Consider the following 17,807-nt stretch of genomic DNA (forward strand, 5'->3'; position numbering starts at 1 on the left):
TTTACTGTGATTTCTATGTAACATAATCAGAATAATATTTGCTGCATATTTTTTAAGTCAATACTTTTTAACATCACATATAAAAAGTGCATATCAAATTTAAAACAGCAATTGATTCAGATATTTGTGTGAAAAGAAGGTGCTTCCATAAATGCATTTCTCAGGGATGAATAACATCTCTTTTACAAAAAAGCTTTGGGCAAAATTTGACTCTGAACTTCAGCATACCTTGGTTCATACGCTCCAATGGGGATGGCAGCCAGATCAAAAGGTCCGTACCGCCTCCCAATCTCCTCAAAGCCACGACAGTACCCGGTGTCCCCGGCAAAAAAGAAGCTATGGTTGGGGCCCATGATGCACCACGATCCCCACAAGGTCTTGAACCTATCTGTGGGTGTGCGCTGCCCCCAGTGTTGGGTTGGGGTGAAGGCGAAGGTGACATCACTGTGTTCCGGGATACAGTTCTCCTGCCACCAGTCCATCTCAATGACGTTCTCACATCCCATGTCCGTCATCCAGTCTAGGAGGCCAAGGGGCACAAACCATCTCAGCCCGGAACCAAAGCGTTCGTTGAGACTTGCCACTGACGGGGCATCAAGGTGATCAAAGTGGGAGTGGCTTATCACTACAGCGTCGATCTTGGGGAGGTCCTGGACGGTACAGGGTGGAGGCCGGTAGCGCTTGGGACCAAACCAAGACACGGGGCCGCATCGGTCGCTGAAGACAGGGTCTGTAAGGACTGAGATGCCATCAAACTGAACAAGAGTAGATGCATGGCCGATCCACGTAACCCGAATCCCAGCGATGGGTGGGACTTTGATTTCATCTTGGTCTGGTTTCAGCACAGGCAACGTTTTGTCTAGGACCTGTGAGTGAGAGAATGGTAAAACAGTCATCAAAAGGTTAGCATTTGTATCTAAATCAATCACAGCGTAGATAGAAACAAGTAAAACTCACTACATCCTTACATAGGTGAAGGGTTTAATGACTTATGAGATCCAACACATCAATGATTGAAATGTGAAAAGATTCATAAAGTAACATGAGTGAGACAGTCAAGAGTTTATTTCATTTATTTCATCTCATAAGGTAATTTTCAATTTGCTCGTTTACAAAAGCAAAAGCATGATCACTATAATGCTGCTATTTTTTTTTTTAAATAATGACAAATTCCAATTTGAATAAGTCTCTTACCTGTCCACTAGCATAATCATGCCTTTCACCACACTTAAATTGATCTATTACCATCCAAACGATCACAAATTGTTTAAGCATATTAACAATCTGTCACTTGCATAATTATCCGCTTCCTTCACTTCATTATGTCAACCCCTCGTAATGAACGCATCTTTCGTTAGAAGGTGACAACGGACGGCAGGAAATTCAATTAGGGGCAGATGACCCGTAGGAATTTTCCCTATGGTTGTTCTTTCCAGTCTGGTTATCTCTGCTGCCTCATTGAGAGTGGACTGATACCCGTCCTGCCAATTTCTGCAGGAAAACGTCTGCTAACGAAAACGTTCAGGCTCTTCTAACAATCTGCAGCATGTCATGTGAAAACCAAAATCGTCTCGATTTATCTTGACTCACTGAAGGGTCAATTCTGTTCTTTAAACTCAGAGGAAATATGTATGTAAAGATATCGTATCTTGCTGTTATGTTACCCTAACATCATACCAATCATTAAAGGCAGAACAACTTCAATACCCAAAGTACAAGATTTGGATGGGGGAAAAACCACTATACATTCTTTTTTTTTAACCTGTTGAGGACAGGCTGATTTTGCTACAACATGTATTTCCCATAGACACCTGCCTGGGTGTACTCCGGTCTCATCTTCAAAGTGTTAATCTTACTCAGGGATGAAAATCTGAATACATTGCTATCTTCAGTATTAAGTAAAGACTTGCAACAATTATCCGAGTAAAATTACCTAACAAAATAAAAGATTTCAAAGACCATATGGTGTCATAAACATTGAAAGCTAGACCAAGTAGTAAGGAGACTGCCATTGAAAGCTAGACCAAGTAGTGCAGAAACTGCTCCTGTGAAATATTGGAAAGAGCAAAGGAAAACACCTGTTGTGGTTTTATTTTGCTTCTCTACGCTCATTTGCGATTAAAAACGTTTGAAACTCTCTTGAATGAGGGATAATCTTCAGCGTAAGCTCGAGGCACTCATGGTATATGGCCGTCACAGATGATTAAATTGATTCGGTCTGCTGCGAGGTTAACAAACTCTGAAACTCTCATCTGCTGGTGTTTCTACGTTCACCTCATCCATGTAATAAAAAAAAATGTACTTTTTTGAGGGTGTTCCATTCTCTTGTGGGATTTGAAATGTGGTTTGACTTTTCCAACCTCTCCCTCTCTTGCTCTCCCTCGCTCTTTCACTCGACTCTCTTTCCCTCGCTCTTCCTCTAATACTCTGAAGTCGGGGAATACGAACGATCAAATGAATGAATCAGATTGAGAGATGGCAGAGCCCGCCCTACAGTCTCAGACATGTGAATCACATCACTGGAGGTCGCAGGACGGCTAGCTCCATCCGGACATACCAAGAGTCCTCCTCGGATTGGACAGCTTTGATAGTGATGCACTTTTCACTCACACTCGAGTAGGGCACACATACAAACTTCAAATGCTCTTCGAAGCTAACAACGAACATGAGTGTCAATCAATAAATCTACTTGCTACCCGTAATGTTTAAAGTCTTCAATGTTTAATGGTTAAAGTCCAAACTCAAGTGGTTGATAAGTCAGTAGTTGTCATAATGATAAGGAATGTATCAAAGTGACATGGTAAATAACTAATGTTAGGACGTGATCAACACCAAAGCACAATTTGTCATTGTGACAGTTACAAATGGCTATGGTTACATTGCTCTGTGGGCTTTGAGTATGACTTTTAGAAAATGGATGAAAATTCTATATCTGAACTCCCATGGATGTCTACTTTTTACGAAGTCATATAGACAGCAGATTTTTAATGTCAAATTCATCTCTGAATTTATGTAAACTTCATATGAAGTTGTGTATGAAACAAGCACAACCTTCAAAAATAACTGTTCATACGTCGTTGTTACATTAAACACAAATGCCAGCATGGAAAGTGCCTGCCTGCTTCGTTATACTTGGAGATGAATTTAGATAGCTGAGGCATCATTCACACAGAATTAATGTCAAACAAGATACGTTCCAGATAAATTGCATGCATGAGAATCACTCATCCTCTATTCTGAGCTAATTCATAACCTCTAAGACACATCTAATCAAATTTCCTCCCGAGGAGCAGATTGGTAGCAAAGCCGAACTGTTTGGCACAGGTGAATTTTCTCCATACACTCTGAATCATTCCCCTGGCTCTTATGGATACACACAAACATCAACATAACACAAACAAACACAAACACAAACACACACACACTTTGTTTCTGTCTGAACATACACATACTGACAGACATATAAGCTGTACACAACATACCCCCTACATTATAAAGCACATGACTAGGCAATTTGAAACAATTACGTACTTGACAAGCATCGCATTAATCACTTTCAACGCTATACAGAGAAAGGAACCCCACAGTCACAAGGACAGAAAGAGAGAGAAATATAAAAAGACAGATATAGAGAGACTGGGGGATGGAAACGTGACAGATAGTGCACATAATAGACAACATCAAAATATGTCTACATTGATCAGAGAATTTCAATCTATATTGTGCATCTATCTTAATTGAAACAGCATCTACCCTTGAAAATATGTGCTCAATGATATTCATCTTTTTTTCCCCTTTCCACACTTGCCTGTCATGGGGAGTAAATTAATGTCATTTCTAATTGGTAATTACAAAGTAGATAACCTTCAAAGGATAAGTTTCATTTGCAAAAATAACATACTTTCAAAAATTGTGTTTGCATATTCTATACCTAAGCTTTACAAACTGCATGACTAATATTGATAGAGTAGGTAGTTTGGTTGCATCTATCTTTTCTTTTTCTTTTCTTGTCTAACAAGCACATCAACGTGCAACTGGTACAAAACAAAGACCGAACAATAGAAGAACATTTGATGTGACAAACTGTACAACAATCCTTTCATTATGCTGTTCTGATGACTTGTACTCACTCCTGTTCTGAAGACAATAGCCACTAAATCAATTTTAATATTACAGTTCCCTGATGGCGTGGAGCCTTGTTTATAACTTACATGGTACTTCATACTTCTTCAAGGTCTTTGCTCTCATTTGGACCCAGAAGTTGCATTTTTCTTGTAGTCTTGATAACTGACTTACACCTCACACTCCCTCAAAGGCCTAGATCTTGTATTAACTCCTTCAGACTCATTGGTATTGTGGCTGTACACAAATTCAACTGGAATACAGACAGGTAATCTTGAGAGAGTTAACAAGTTCATTGAACTTCGATCCATGGAGCTTCAAATTTCCACTTTGACCCCACCTGTTTCACTGTAATCTTAAGTCTCATGTTGAGTTGGGCAATACTGCCCCCTGGAGGTGTAGTCGATACAACTTAATTCGAATCACTCTTTCCTAAATGCCTGTGTCTCACACTTTACTACTGATGCAAACATCACAACGACCCATATATCGAATCTCTGTAGCCCTTATATCACCCTCACCTGTATCTTACATTTCCTTATGCACACTTGCGCTCAATTCTGACCTTAACCTCATATTTCCTTATACGTCCCACTCCCTTTACGTTGACCTGACACTGCAGCTCCCTATAGGCAATATTTCTATTTCTGAACCATACAGCACACTGTCCTACAGGTGGCAGCCTTCATAATTACCTGTGCATGGGAGTCCCTTACATAGGGTTTATCTCTCAACCTTCACCTATAGTTGGAGAATAAAGGCCATAAGGTTTGTTAAATTCATGATCAAAGTGCCACAGTCATTGATTAGTCATCTAGCTGATGCCTGGGCCCTGGTGCATAATAGTTGAGATTAAACATAAGTCAGGAAATCAAACATTAGTTTCCAAATACTCAATAATAATTGGCCAATGCTTGATTTATGTTTGATTTTCTGACTCATGTATGATTGCATATTTTATGCAACAGGGTCCTGCTGATTTCTCATGTGTGTGTGTGTGTGTGTGCAAGTGTTACAAAATTAAACACACACATATTAAAAAAAATCACAAGCTAGGATGAGTAGCATATGATGTTCATATATGTCATCGGTGTATCTTACAATGCATATGCCAATTCTATTTCCATCGGTCTCTGATTGATGCCATCCAAATGAAGGTTTCTTCTCACATGGATGTCCTGACAGTTTCATTTCAGTCTCTCTCATGTAACAGCTAACATCACTAATGTCAGGGGCGGATCTAGCTTTTTTCCAAGGAGGGGGTTTAAGGGTTGAGCTGGGGTATTGCAAAGTGAGTGAGAGCAAAGCGAGTGGGGGGGGGGGGGGAGGGTGTGGGAGGGGGGTATCCCCCCTCCCACAGTAGGGAGATTTTCAATTTTTAGGATTGCCAGCTTGCAATTTTAAGCATATTAATTACTTTGCATGCTCTATTTTCTCTCTCCCTCTTTTTTTGCCAAACATATATACAATGTATATATATATATTTTTTTTTTTTTGGGGGGGGGGGGGGGGAGGGGGGTTGGTGCAGCCCCACCCGCGCCCCAAGCGCGGTGGAACATGTCTGGTTTGGGGGGGGGCAAAATTTCGACGGGGATGGGCACATTGACGTGATGGTTTGAGATCCTCGGCGAGGGAGCGAAGCGACCGAGCGGGGGGAGGGGGAGTACAAAAGTCGCGTTTATAGAGCATTTAAAAGCAAATTTCTAGGAAATTAAAAAGTGAATAGAATCATTTGTAAATGACTATGATTATACGGGGGTATAACATTATTTCATGAGACGGTGTGAGATCCGCGGCGAGAGCGAAGCGACAGAGCGGGGGAGGGTGTGGGAGGGGGATATACCTCTTCCCATGTCCCACGCATAGGGACTTTTTGTAAAAACAGAGTATAAAAGTCGCGTTTCTAGGGCATTTAAATCAAATTTCTAGGGAACTAAACACAGTTAAAAAATATCCCCGCGAAGGACTATGATCATAAATTATGCAAACTATTCATTCTATTATAAGTATGGACAGAGCGAGCGAGCCACTCTCACTTTGCCATTCGTCTGAAATGTATTCATTAAAAGCTAAAACGTAATCGCATTGTTTGAGCAATAAAAATTATTTTTGTATTACAAGAAAGCATAGAAGAAAAGAAAAAAAGTAGGCTTTACTAAAGGTATGTTCCACGGGGCACACTCGAGGACGCGAGGCTATACCATCTATACACTAAATTTACTCATAAAGTAAATATTAGTGTATAAAGATATGATAATGTATAGTGTATTATAATTTTCGCCCCGTTAGGGGCGAAAATTTTGCATATTCAGTTTTAAAATTGACAGCTTTTACGCAAGAAAAGTGCCTTTATTGTTGATTTTGGTCTTCAAATAATTGACTAATTAGTTGTTGTTTGTTTGTATGTTCTTATTTTTTTTTTTACTTGGCAGCCCAAGAGGGGGGTTTAAACCCCCTAAACCCCCCCTGTAGATCCGCCACTGAATGTCATGGTCAAAGCGTTCTCTGAGGTACTTTCTTTGCGCTTCATTCATCTCTCCCTCTCTCTCTTCTCTCTCTCTCACCAAGGGGGAAATCCAACCATTACACAAAGTGATAACATACACGGGGCTGCAAGAAGCGTTATTCACAGGATACGGACACGACACGACCCGACCATTCCCCGAACATCTCCAGCTGACACATTTCATTCTCAAATCCTTGACCCTCATCCCAGAGACAGCCCTAGAGACAAGGAGTCAGGAGAGGGAGGCCTGGGGGATAGACCGAGGGAAGTTAGGGTTAGTCACTTGCTGGATGTCAAGACCCCCTGTGATGGATGCTGGTAGTATTGGATTGACGGAAGCCGAGCCAGGTGGTTAGTCAGAAAAGTATAAATATTGGACATGGCCTTCCTCCTTTGTCCCCTTGACTCGATTTCACTGTCCCATATATATTATCTAGCCTTGATGCATCTATTCCTACACCAAAGGTCCAAGCTGAAAAGGAAGTGTTTGGCAGCTGTGTGACTGAGTGGTGAATACTTTTCCTATTTCCTTTGGACATGAATCATTCCTTTGAGTGCTTGATCCAAGCAATGTCTTTGGCAGGAGGGAGGGACAATAAATGAAGAGAACTTATAACATTTGTATAGTTTAACTTATTTTCTGAAGCCAAGGCTATGTGCATAACTATGTTGAATGTGAAAAGTTGTAGAACTCTTACAAGCAGAGATCAAAATATTCCTAGAATGTTGATTTCTCTCAGAGCTAAACGCTAAAAGAGGTAAAAAGATTGGAAATCTGAATCCCCTATCAATTTACATCGGGAACAGGATATCATAGAATTGGATCATTAATGCTTTTGATCACACATAATGCATATAGTTTCAGCAGTCAATTGCCTAAACCACCAGTTCCTAAGAGATTTGCTATCTTTGCGAGTGAAGTGACAGATAAATCACATGGCGGAAACTGCAAAATTTAGAACCAGTATAAACTGCCCCCAGTCATGCATCCATCTATGTGCTAATCGAAGATATGATTTTCCACTCCCAGAAGGCTGATAAAGATATTTAGACTCATTCCCTCCAGCATCCAACATCAAATTAAGTCTATCAGTACCTCCGGCAATCTGTGTACACACAATGTCAGTGGCATTGTGGAATGATGGTTGTAAGAGGGGTACATACTAACACCAGTCTAATGAGCTTGCATCACAGATTTGGTGCTCATATGATAGACTGAACACAGGACAGCAGTGCATTATAGGTAAAAAAGAAAGAGTCCAGTCAATTTCTGCATCTCCCTTATAGATCTACAGTCAAAGAATAAAGACTGCATAAAACTGATAGCAATAAAACTCCTGGGAATGAGTCTCAGAGAGTTTGTCACCATTAACAAGGGTAGAACACCATGTGGAAGGAGCTATCATGGTAAAATCATGTACAAATAAAGGTAATCATTACATGATACTGTGTCCTACATAATAAAGCATGAACAAGGGCCAAGTTTTTTACCAGCAACAACTTTCTTTAGGTATGACCTCGGAATCATAATTGTTCAGCGCGTCGGCATTCCAATTTCACATTTTGGTTAATAAAGAAAAACTGACTGCCTTGAAGGAGAAAACATACACATGACTGGTGCATAAGTTTTCCGTGCGCCCATTATATTTGGAGACAATATGGGTCATTTCATGCTTCTTTTGCCTATGGGTGGCTTTCGTTGGTCTAGAGAGGTGAATCAGTGGTCCCTTCCCCTGAATAACCCTTCTCTTCCGTGAGGATAGGTTACTGTGATTTCTTTTCTTTTTTTTGGAAGTCCCCGAACCTTTGGATGAAATCAGCATTGGGAAACATTATTTTCTTTTTGGTTGCCGCAAATTCCTTAGCAAAAGAATTCACACTGAAAAATTGTAATTTGAATTGGAATGGAAATATTCCTATGCCCAACAGACTTCAAATCTCACATAATCTAAAGGGATCCACATACAGCACCTAACTCTAGTTTGGTTAGCCATTGCCTCATCGAATATCATTAGATTACATCAGAGCACTCACAAAAGTGTATTCAAGCACCGGAAATGAAATCAATGAGTTTTGCTACAACCTTCACTGTGCCTCATGAAACATGAGGTTTGTATTTACTTTAATATGTTGGGGCACAAGAGTTGTTTTTTTTTTTCACTCTAAGCTGCCATAAAAAGAGACTCAGATAGAAAGACTGTGTGTGAGAGAAAGAGGAAGAGAGGAATATGCTGATGAATAAAGCACTTTGAACTGCGTAATTTCAGTGGTCAAAATATGAAATGCGACAGCTGGCCACAATTGACTGTGGAGATGGGACTTATCAAATTCGGAATGGATTTGCTGCTTCATTAGGGGGCAAATTCCATTTGCTGTAATTCATTGGTCATCTCTCTACCATGATGATAAATTGCAGAGCTCGAGATCTTTCATCTCACAGGGATTTGTAAATATACTCCATATGAGATGCAATGAATTGTGATTTGTGGAATGCAATTTGCACAAATGGCATGCAAGCACACAGTCAGGAGCATAGGCATATCCACAGGGTGTACCTTGGGAGCCTCAAATTTTCCCCATTTGCATCAGCCATTTGGGATTTCCTTTAAATTTACTTTCATTGGAGAGTTACTGTATCATAGTCTGTTACAATTGCAGTGATCATTGACTCTCTCAAACAAGAAAACACACACCTGTGGTTGCTTTGGAAAGTGAAGAACAAATCCTATCCAATTTTTTACCGTTTTCCAGATTTTTTTTTTTGAATTTTAAATTTAAAAGCAGTTAACTCCAAACCTTTCTCTTGTGAACTTCATGTCTCTAGCAATGATGAAACAAGTGCTACCATAAGGACTCAATACTTCCCTGTCCATCAAACCAGACACCAAAGTCATTTGAGCAGAACTCCCAACACGGCCGTTCACTGCATGGGGAATGATGTCATATCTGCCTAAGATAAGTCATCTGACAAAATACTCACGCAATTATCTACCACACAATGACTGCATGTACAGAAAAGGTGTTAGGAAGTTCACCTTTACACTTCATTAATGTGAGTTTGTCGATCAAAACCTGCACTTTAAGTCAGGGAAAGACCAGGATAGCCAAAAGCTGTATATCACAAGGAACAACCACTAAAGACAGAACCTTTTCAAAGCCCCTCTTCACAATGATTTCAGAGTGTGGGAAAATCAAGCTGCCTAACATGGCCTTACAATGCTACCATAAGGTAGCATTGAAATTAAGGTAGCATCTGAATTATTGAGTTTCACATCAAGCAATTGAACCCTGCCTGTCATAAGTGAAACTGAAACCCTACACAGTTATAATAAAATTGTACTAATATGAACAAAGAATTTCATCTCTGGTAAATTCCCCTCTAGTCCTTTAATAACATGGATACAAATATGGCTTGAAGGCTGGTATCGGCTTTTTGTGTAGTTAGTACAAAGCCGGATGGATAGATATTTTAGTTTGGAGGTTCATATTAGAAATCAGAAACTTATGGATATGATCAAAATTTGACAGAATTATATTTACAGGGTGTTAATCCTTGCAAATTGCATGATCTTGCCCTGCAGAAGTATTTGACCTGGCTTTTGATGACATTGTCTGTCTGCAGCCATCATGTGAGAATGAGGACATCCAATTAAGGACACGTATGACCTACTACCCTCAAACTGCTCAAAGAAGAAATGTTTTGAATTTCAATTCCATTCCAATTTTTCCCATTCTCACAGCTTTTTTGACAGCACCTTGTGACACTATCAGCTCAAAACCAAACGAGCCAAATGAGCACAGAACAACAAACATATTTTCTTCTTCTAAAATTTAACAAATTTTGATAAATCTTGGTCCCTTTCTTCCAGCCCTTTCAAAAATGATACACGACTGTTTTCATTAAGGAACTTTCCTTCACTAATTGTGAATTGCAGCTAAGCATCCTCCTTTGCTGAGAACCTCTCATGAAAGTGGTTTCCAAGAAATGTGTGCAGATTGTTGAAAATACCATCTTTCTCATAAAAAAAGAGAGGAATACAAAGCAAAGTCAGCAAGGCAATAGTCTCATCGTATTGAAAAGAATGTGATATGCATGGTACTGTTAAGATATCTACTGTATATTTCCAAAATATAATGTTATGCCCCTCTTGCTCTCAATAAAAAAATACATGCCTACGTAATACAGTTGGCAGCAGAATTATTCAACCCCCTTGCATTATGGACACTATGGCAAATTAAATAACATTACAATTACTAAATCATATACAAGTGGTGAACAGATAGTTTATTACAAATGCTGACCTGATCAATAGTCTTTGATTTGCATATAGTTAGAAACTTTGATCATTCATGCATGAAGAGATATGGTCCAGTGAGCACATTATGGTCATTTCAGACCTTTCTGTGATCACTGAAGCATGACGTGTTATGGTCTGATGATCACAATTAATTTCTTTTGTTTTTATGGAATTTTAAATAATATCTTGCCATTCTATACACAACTCTTAGCATTTCAATGGGTTATATTCATTTTGACATGACTTAAACTTTGAATTATAAATATCATGGCTAAACCTCTGTACAAACTCTATGGTGGCAACTTTCACTAGAAATTAGTTCATTTAAATATTTTTGTACAATGAAAAATACCAATTGAAATATTAAGAATCCTACATCAAATTCAGTCATATTGTGTCACCTATCAAAACAATGAGTGAACAAACCATGTTCAACGAAGCATTCCACGTTACGCTTCAGTGATCACCGAAAGGACTGAAAATGACCATAAATGTGCTCACTGGACCATATCTCTTTATACATGAATGATCAAAGTTTGTAACTATATGCAAATCAAAGGCTACTGATCTGTTATTTACTTGTAAAAAACTATCTGATCACCACTTGTATGATTTAGTAATAATCTGCAGTTATAATGTAATTCATTATGCCAGAGTGTGAAAAATGCAAGAGAGGGGTTGAATAATTTTGCTGCCAACTGTATATGACTGAAGAGTGCACAATGCCCCTATTTGGTAAGATATGTAATTGCTACAGGAAAACGACCTATGATGCATTTATCACATTTATCAACCCTACTGTGGATTTTACAGTGAAAGATTCCAAATTATCCCTTAATCCAGGATTGACTCAATCTTAGATATCATCAGACGAGTTCATGTGTGTGCCACCGTCATATCGGATGATCAAATATCACAGTCACGTACGACGTATTGAGTGCGTCTGATGGCTTGGTATATGACAGCTTTCAAACTATAGTGCAGGACACCTCTCTGACTCAATTCCTAAAATATGAGGGGAAAGTGATGGGAATATAAGTTTCAGTTACAAAAACCCATCAAATCTTTGGAGTTTTGTCCTAACTCTGAACTAAAGCTCACCGATGACCTGGAGTATTATGTTAAATATGATGCTCCCGACATCACTCCAGCAGGGAAGATTTGAATTCTCTGCTGTTCCAAATAACTACAGCATATTTCTTGACTGACACCTTAAAGCCCGACATCACAAGATCTGGGTTCATCCCCTAATCCAGTCAAAGACCCAATTTGCAGCTTTGGTCTACAAAAGGGGAAAGGAAAGAATCCTCTGGGGGGCTAAAAATACACGGGGCATTATCTCTGGAACATGGGCCTCCAGCAATCTGTCCATACCACGTGGTGCAATCAGACACCGAGACCAGGAAGACTGCGAGACGTTCCCGGCCACAATCGTCCCGAGGAGATGGTAAAAAGGATGATAAACCATCAGCATGCCTCATCGGGGCTTTGTCTCCCAAAAGGGGTACACAAATTATGTTCTTATGGGACTACAATACCCGCCTTGGGTAAATTACCTTCTGGTTGTTGAGAAAGCAATTTAAATTCACGAGCAATCATGTTTATAAACTGACTTCATGCTGAAAAGGGAATTCCAGGGTGAAATCTGAAGATAAAGGCAGCAAACACTTATTGAAGTGGTGCAATATTATCCCTACTTGTGATATGGTTGGATGTTGAATCAAGGTGCCTTTAAGATGACTTGGACCTCTTGTTTGAATTAAATTACAGAAACAAGAGAGGAGGTGAGGACAAACAATGAAAAGAAACAAATCAAGCCATTCTTGTAATCCTGGAATGAAAATATTCTGCGATAGTCACTACATCGATAACACAAAGAAATGACATAATTCCAGAAGTGGCAATTATTTTACAGCTGCAATCATTTCAGAGAAGCTTGAATTGATCAAAATCCTTTCCTGTCGTTACATGTGAACAAACTGGAAAACAAAACAATGTTGTCGGTCTACCCTAGCATCATGTCAGTAGTCATTAACATAGGCCAAACCTGATGGCTCAGCCAGCAAATGTAGGTTTTCGATCCTCCCCATTTAGCAGTGCACACAATGCCATCACCAACAGTTGGTCTGGACATTTGTTGTGGGTGTTAACAAGTGGCTGTCTGCCACACCCACGGTGGGATATACAGGGACTATCAGGGATGGGGGAAGTAAGGAGGGAGAGGGGGAGGTGAGGACAATGGGTGACATGGTACACTCTCTTGGCTTGTCCATTGTCAGGGGGACATAGTGACTATATCACCCTTGGAAAAGTTCCATAATGGCACTCTCATATTAGCTTGAAAGTGCAGACAACAGATACTGCATACCCTCCACAGTATCAGTCCATTATACAAACTTGAAAAAAAAACAAACAACTTTCCTTTAAATTCACAGTGTCAATTTTCTGCAATACCTATTTACATGTATAGTCACCATCAACCTTCATTCTTGCTGTGACAGGTTGAACAACTTACCAAAGGCTAGATGAATATTTGGTACCTTGGTATTTGCTGCACCACAAGGATTGTTTTCATGCAGTTCTAAATGTATCTGACAGTTTATTCCAATCAAATGCAGGATATCGCTAACTTTATGCTAGACAGTTAATCCTACCATCATAACCACCAATTAAACAGCAATGACAAACTGCTTGCCCCTCTGGGGAAGTGATGATACAGGCTTTGTCTAACATTGGTTACAACATCATTCTGTGCAAATCTCTGCACACCTAAAACCTCCCCAAGGGCATGTGACACAAATTTTCCCTTCCCGGTCTATGTCTAGACATTGAAGGTAAGACCTCCCTTTTCCCCTACAACACATACAACCCCTGTCATGAATCAAATTATACTTTGCTACCGGTAGGAACATGCCAATTTTCATATTTACAAGTAACTTTTAATCCAAGGCTTTTATTTTAGAGGTACAAAAAGCTACAGATGCATTAATGTGGTTAAGTTGGCTGTACATTGCCCTAAAGTTTTTAATCTGCATACAGCTCATTATATCAAAACAATCAATAACACAGAGTACCACATATTTCTCTAAAGTTTTGTCTTCATTTGAATTTCATCTTGTGATAGGCAGTTCCTGCTTAAGTATTAATCACTGTTCCTTTCCAAAATATTTGCAAAATTTATGTGAGAGGCGTAGAAAGGACCTGCAAAAAGGCAATACAGGATTTGTCTAGACTGTGTACTTTTCTCAACGAATACAGCGTGGGCGGGACGAGAGAGTGGGTATGGCTGGGAAGGTCAAAGGGTCAATCCGAGGGGCTAGTGAATCAGCAAGTGCAGCCCAGAAAACAGGCTAGCAGGGATGACAGGGGCAATTTCTGTGAGAAATGGCGGTCGATGAAGAGTGACACGCCAACGGTTGGTGAGCAGCGATTAGCACCGTGGAGGTGACATCATCCATTTCATCTTCCTTCTGTCCTCACCTCAAATTGCCTGCCTTCTTGTTTTGTTTTTTCTTGTTCAGTTTGTGTGTGTGTGTAACAAACTAAGCATAGCATCAACTTTGCCTCCAGGAGGTGCACCAGTTACTGGTCATGACTTTTAAGACACTGTCTCCAGTAACACACTGTCTCCAGTAGCACACTACAAATTGCGCCAGATTGTCGCTTACAGCCTTTGTGTGGCTGTAAAGTTTTCACCGAGTGCAAGAGTGATTCAGAGCATAAGAAGACTAAAAAAGACAAAGATTACGAGTATGCGTCATGACCAGAAATTATATGACTTTTGTACTGGATTTTCACGCATCTCAAACATTACAAAACTTAAGAAAAGCTCAGCAGCTTCTTTTTGATAGGCCTTACACAAAATTGAACCAGTGGAAAGTTTTCTCACACCATTTTTGAGGTATACTATCTTTGAAATCACGAATGGATTCACTTTACGCAGGGATTGTGGGAAGTTCACCCCCTCTGTCCATGTCGTACTAGATTGATCAGCAAATATATAACTCTGGTGAATGATTCTTCAGGAAATCATGAGGTGACGTGTCACTTCCTTCAGAAGCACCGCCAAGAAATCCCCACAACACTGGAACCAGGGAGAGGAATTTGTATGCGGTCAATGCCGGAGGATAAGCCTGCGCCTCTGCACTAGAAGTCTCACAATTCGTCCAGCTATAGGAACAGAATTTCTTTACATTAATGCAGCTTGAGATCTGATGTGTTGAATTAGCGAATGCCGTGGATGTTATCATAATTATATAAGATGGTACAGCTTAGACTAAATGATTATCACAAAGCTGAAGATGAATTCAGATAAAATTAAAGCTGTTGTTTCACTGAAAGAGAAAAGAGTTATGTACTTTTTACAAAAAAGCAGAAGAAAACATGGTGAACTGAGGAAAGAAGACATGGCAATTTTCATATCATGACAAGCCTTCACATCTCTTCAATTAGTCCACTTACCATGAGCTACCTGAAAATGTAAGCATTTGTTGCTCAACTTCACTAATTTAAGATGGAGATACTAACCGATTTGGATGGGACATTGCTATTGTTCTTGGTGCAGAACCACCATTTAAATATATTGCCTATAGAGGGCATCCTCCATGTCTCCCAAGGATTCTCGTAGCGTCCATTCCTAAACTTAGAAGGGGTCACATCCTCCAGTTTACGAGGGTCCAATGAACCAAATTTGACACGATCATTACAAATCACTTTAGTCCTGCTCGTGTTGATATCAAAGTCTGAACCGCTGTTGCTCTTGCTTGAGCGCGGTGAGGATCGCGAGTTCGACCGCGAGGGTGGTCTCCGCCTGACCTCCGGCAGTTCGGGAGGCTGATCCTTCTTGGGAAGGGATGGACTGTGCGGTTCTGAGAAGGTGACCACGTGTTTGACTGCAGCGTAGTCTGGGTTCACGGGGTCATCCTCAATGACCGCCAGAGAGTGAGTCTGATTGCTTTGGTTTGTGTTGGCCGTTGCCATGGCAGAGCGCTTCGATAGCCACGTCCTGTCGATGCTCTGGTAAGGCGGATCCGACAGATCTTCGTAGAAGGTGTTGTTGTTTTCGTAGATGAACTTTCTGGATGGGGATGACTGGGTCTTTGTGGCTGCGGTGGTGGTTTTTGATGGGGATGCCAGCGGGTCAGCATCAACCAGGTTTTCTTTGCTTCCCTGAGTGGTGACGCTCTCTGAGTCAATGAAGTCGAGACCGTCCATGGACTCCGGGAAGACTGTAGAGGGCCCGAGGTCCTCGAGGCAAGCCAAAGGGTCAGGATCAGGCTCCCGGTCCGAGGACGAGTTCATTGCAGACACTGTGTAAGCTGACCTAAGAGAGGAAAGCATCAAGATAACACTTTCATTAGAGAATTACCACGGTACAATAATTTGTGATGAGAAACTAAAATTATGATGATTGACCAGTGCATCTTTGTCATGTTTGCACACCTATGGCACAGTATCACTCTTCAGCTAACTTTAAATTACATCTATTCAAATATAAAAAAGAAGTGAATGATTTTGCTGATCACAAACAGTGTTACAGGATTTACCAATGGTCTAGTGGTTTCTGTACATTCCACAAATTCTTACAAAGTTTAAAGATAAACTAAAAGAAATAATTTAGAAGGAAACAATTATATCTCTTACATTGAAAGAACCAAAAGTAGTACAATGATAAAGAAATTGTCATATCACTTGAAGAGACATTGTAATTATTGAATAATTGCAAAAAAAACCCAACAACAAATGATTTTCAAATAAATCTCTACATACAAGCAAATGGGAGTGTCATAAAGCTATAACATCACTGGTGCCACCATTGATAGATCTTCCTATCTATATCACTGTGGCTACTACTGACATTTCGCAAGAGCATGTTTAAGGTTAACATTCCAAATTTCTTTTAATCTAATCTCAGAATCGGATCACATCTTTCCCATCAATTTTTCTGATCTTAGTCTCTTTCTCAAGTCCATTTGAATACGGAGAGAAGTTACGGGTGAAGTCACCCTGTGCTACAGCATTCATTGGGGGAAGCCAATGACTTAGTGTCTCTTGACTTTCCAAGAAAATGGACTCAGTGAACGAGGGAAATATGAGCTGACAAGCTGAAGTCGTCACTCATTGTCTCAATTAAAGCCACACCTTGGTGTGACTGTTTCTTCTCTCCATCAGTAAAAAAAAAAAAGAAGAAGAGCAAATTTTCCTAATTGGCTTCACTGACTTTAAATGATTCAACATTGGACTTAAACCTCTTGAGTGAATCAAAGATGACACTTTGGAGAAGATGTAATATGAGACTTCAATAATTGGAAGACAACACAATGGGATTAGACCATTTTGACAATGAGGGAGGGGGAAATTTGGAGATTGTAGGGCAGGCGCCAGAATGCACCTTCCTTCTGAGCTGACGGTTGAGAGCCTGTGTGGATGCAGTGAATGGTAGGCCAAGTTTGAAAGAGACAACTAATGAGTAGTCTAGACTCCCAAGACTTGAGAAGCAGAGGCGGAAGAGATGGGGTGGGGAGAAAAAATGCATCATTACCATAATTGCTCACTCATGGAGCCTGATTCTAACTCACTCAGTCACTCCCAAGTCTTACAACAGTTCTCTCTCCTCTTTTTTCTCTCCCTACCGTTCTCTATCTCTTTCTCTGTGTCTCAAGACTCATTAGGTAGTACAATTTACGACAGTATACGTCATCCTATCAGCTCCTCATCAGTCCATCTCATCATGACTCTTAAGAAACATTCCCTGTGCTCAAGCAGGGATGGGTCGACACCGGTCTTATCTGAACTGAGAATTCTTCCCTTAACAGTTTGGGGCAAACTGTCCATGGGAGAAAGTCAGAAGTAGCACCCTCAGAAAAGAATAAACCAAACAA

General features: G+C 40.2%; 1 protein-coding gene across 1 annotated transcript in view; it reads right to left on the reverse strand.

Annotated features, from left to right (window-relative positions):
- Window positions 1-17,807, reverse strand: part of LOC139732431 (N-acyl-phosphatidylethanolamine-hydrolyzing phospholipase D-like) — a 59,685-nt gene that overhangs the window by 17,833 nt on the left and 24,045 nt on the right. Inside the window, exons 2-3 of the mRNA XM_071643292.1 lie at window positions 15,454-16,249; window positions 229-866 (exon numbers count right to left, since the gene is read on the reverse strand). Of these exons, the coding sequence (XP_071499393.1) occupies window positions 229-866; window positions 15,454-16,249 (1,434 nt within the window). The remainder of the gene's footprint in view (window positions 1-228; window positions 867-15,453; window positions 16,250-17,807) is intronic.

The sequence above is a fragment of the Diadema antillarum genome, unplaced genomic scaffold, assembly GCF_040938485.1.
Source record: "Diadema antillarum isolate AM-2024a unplaced genomic scaffold, OU_Dant_1.0 seq00000423_RagTag, whole genome shotgun sequence".
Taxonomy (NCBI): Eukaryota; Metazoa; Echinodermata; class Echinoidea; order Diadematoida; family Diadematidae; genus Diadema; species Diadema antillarum.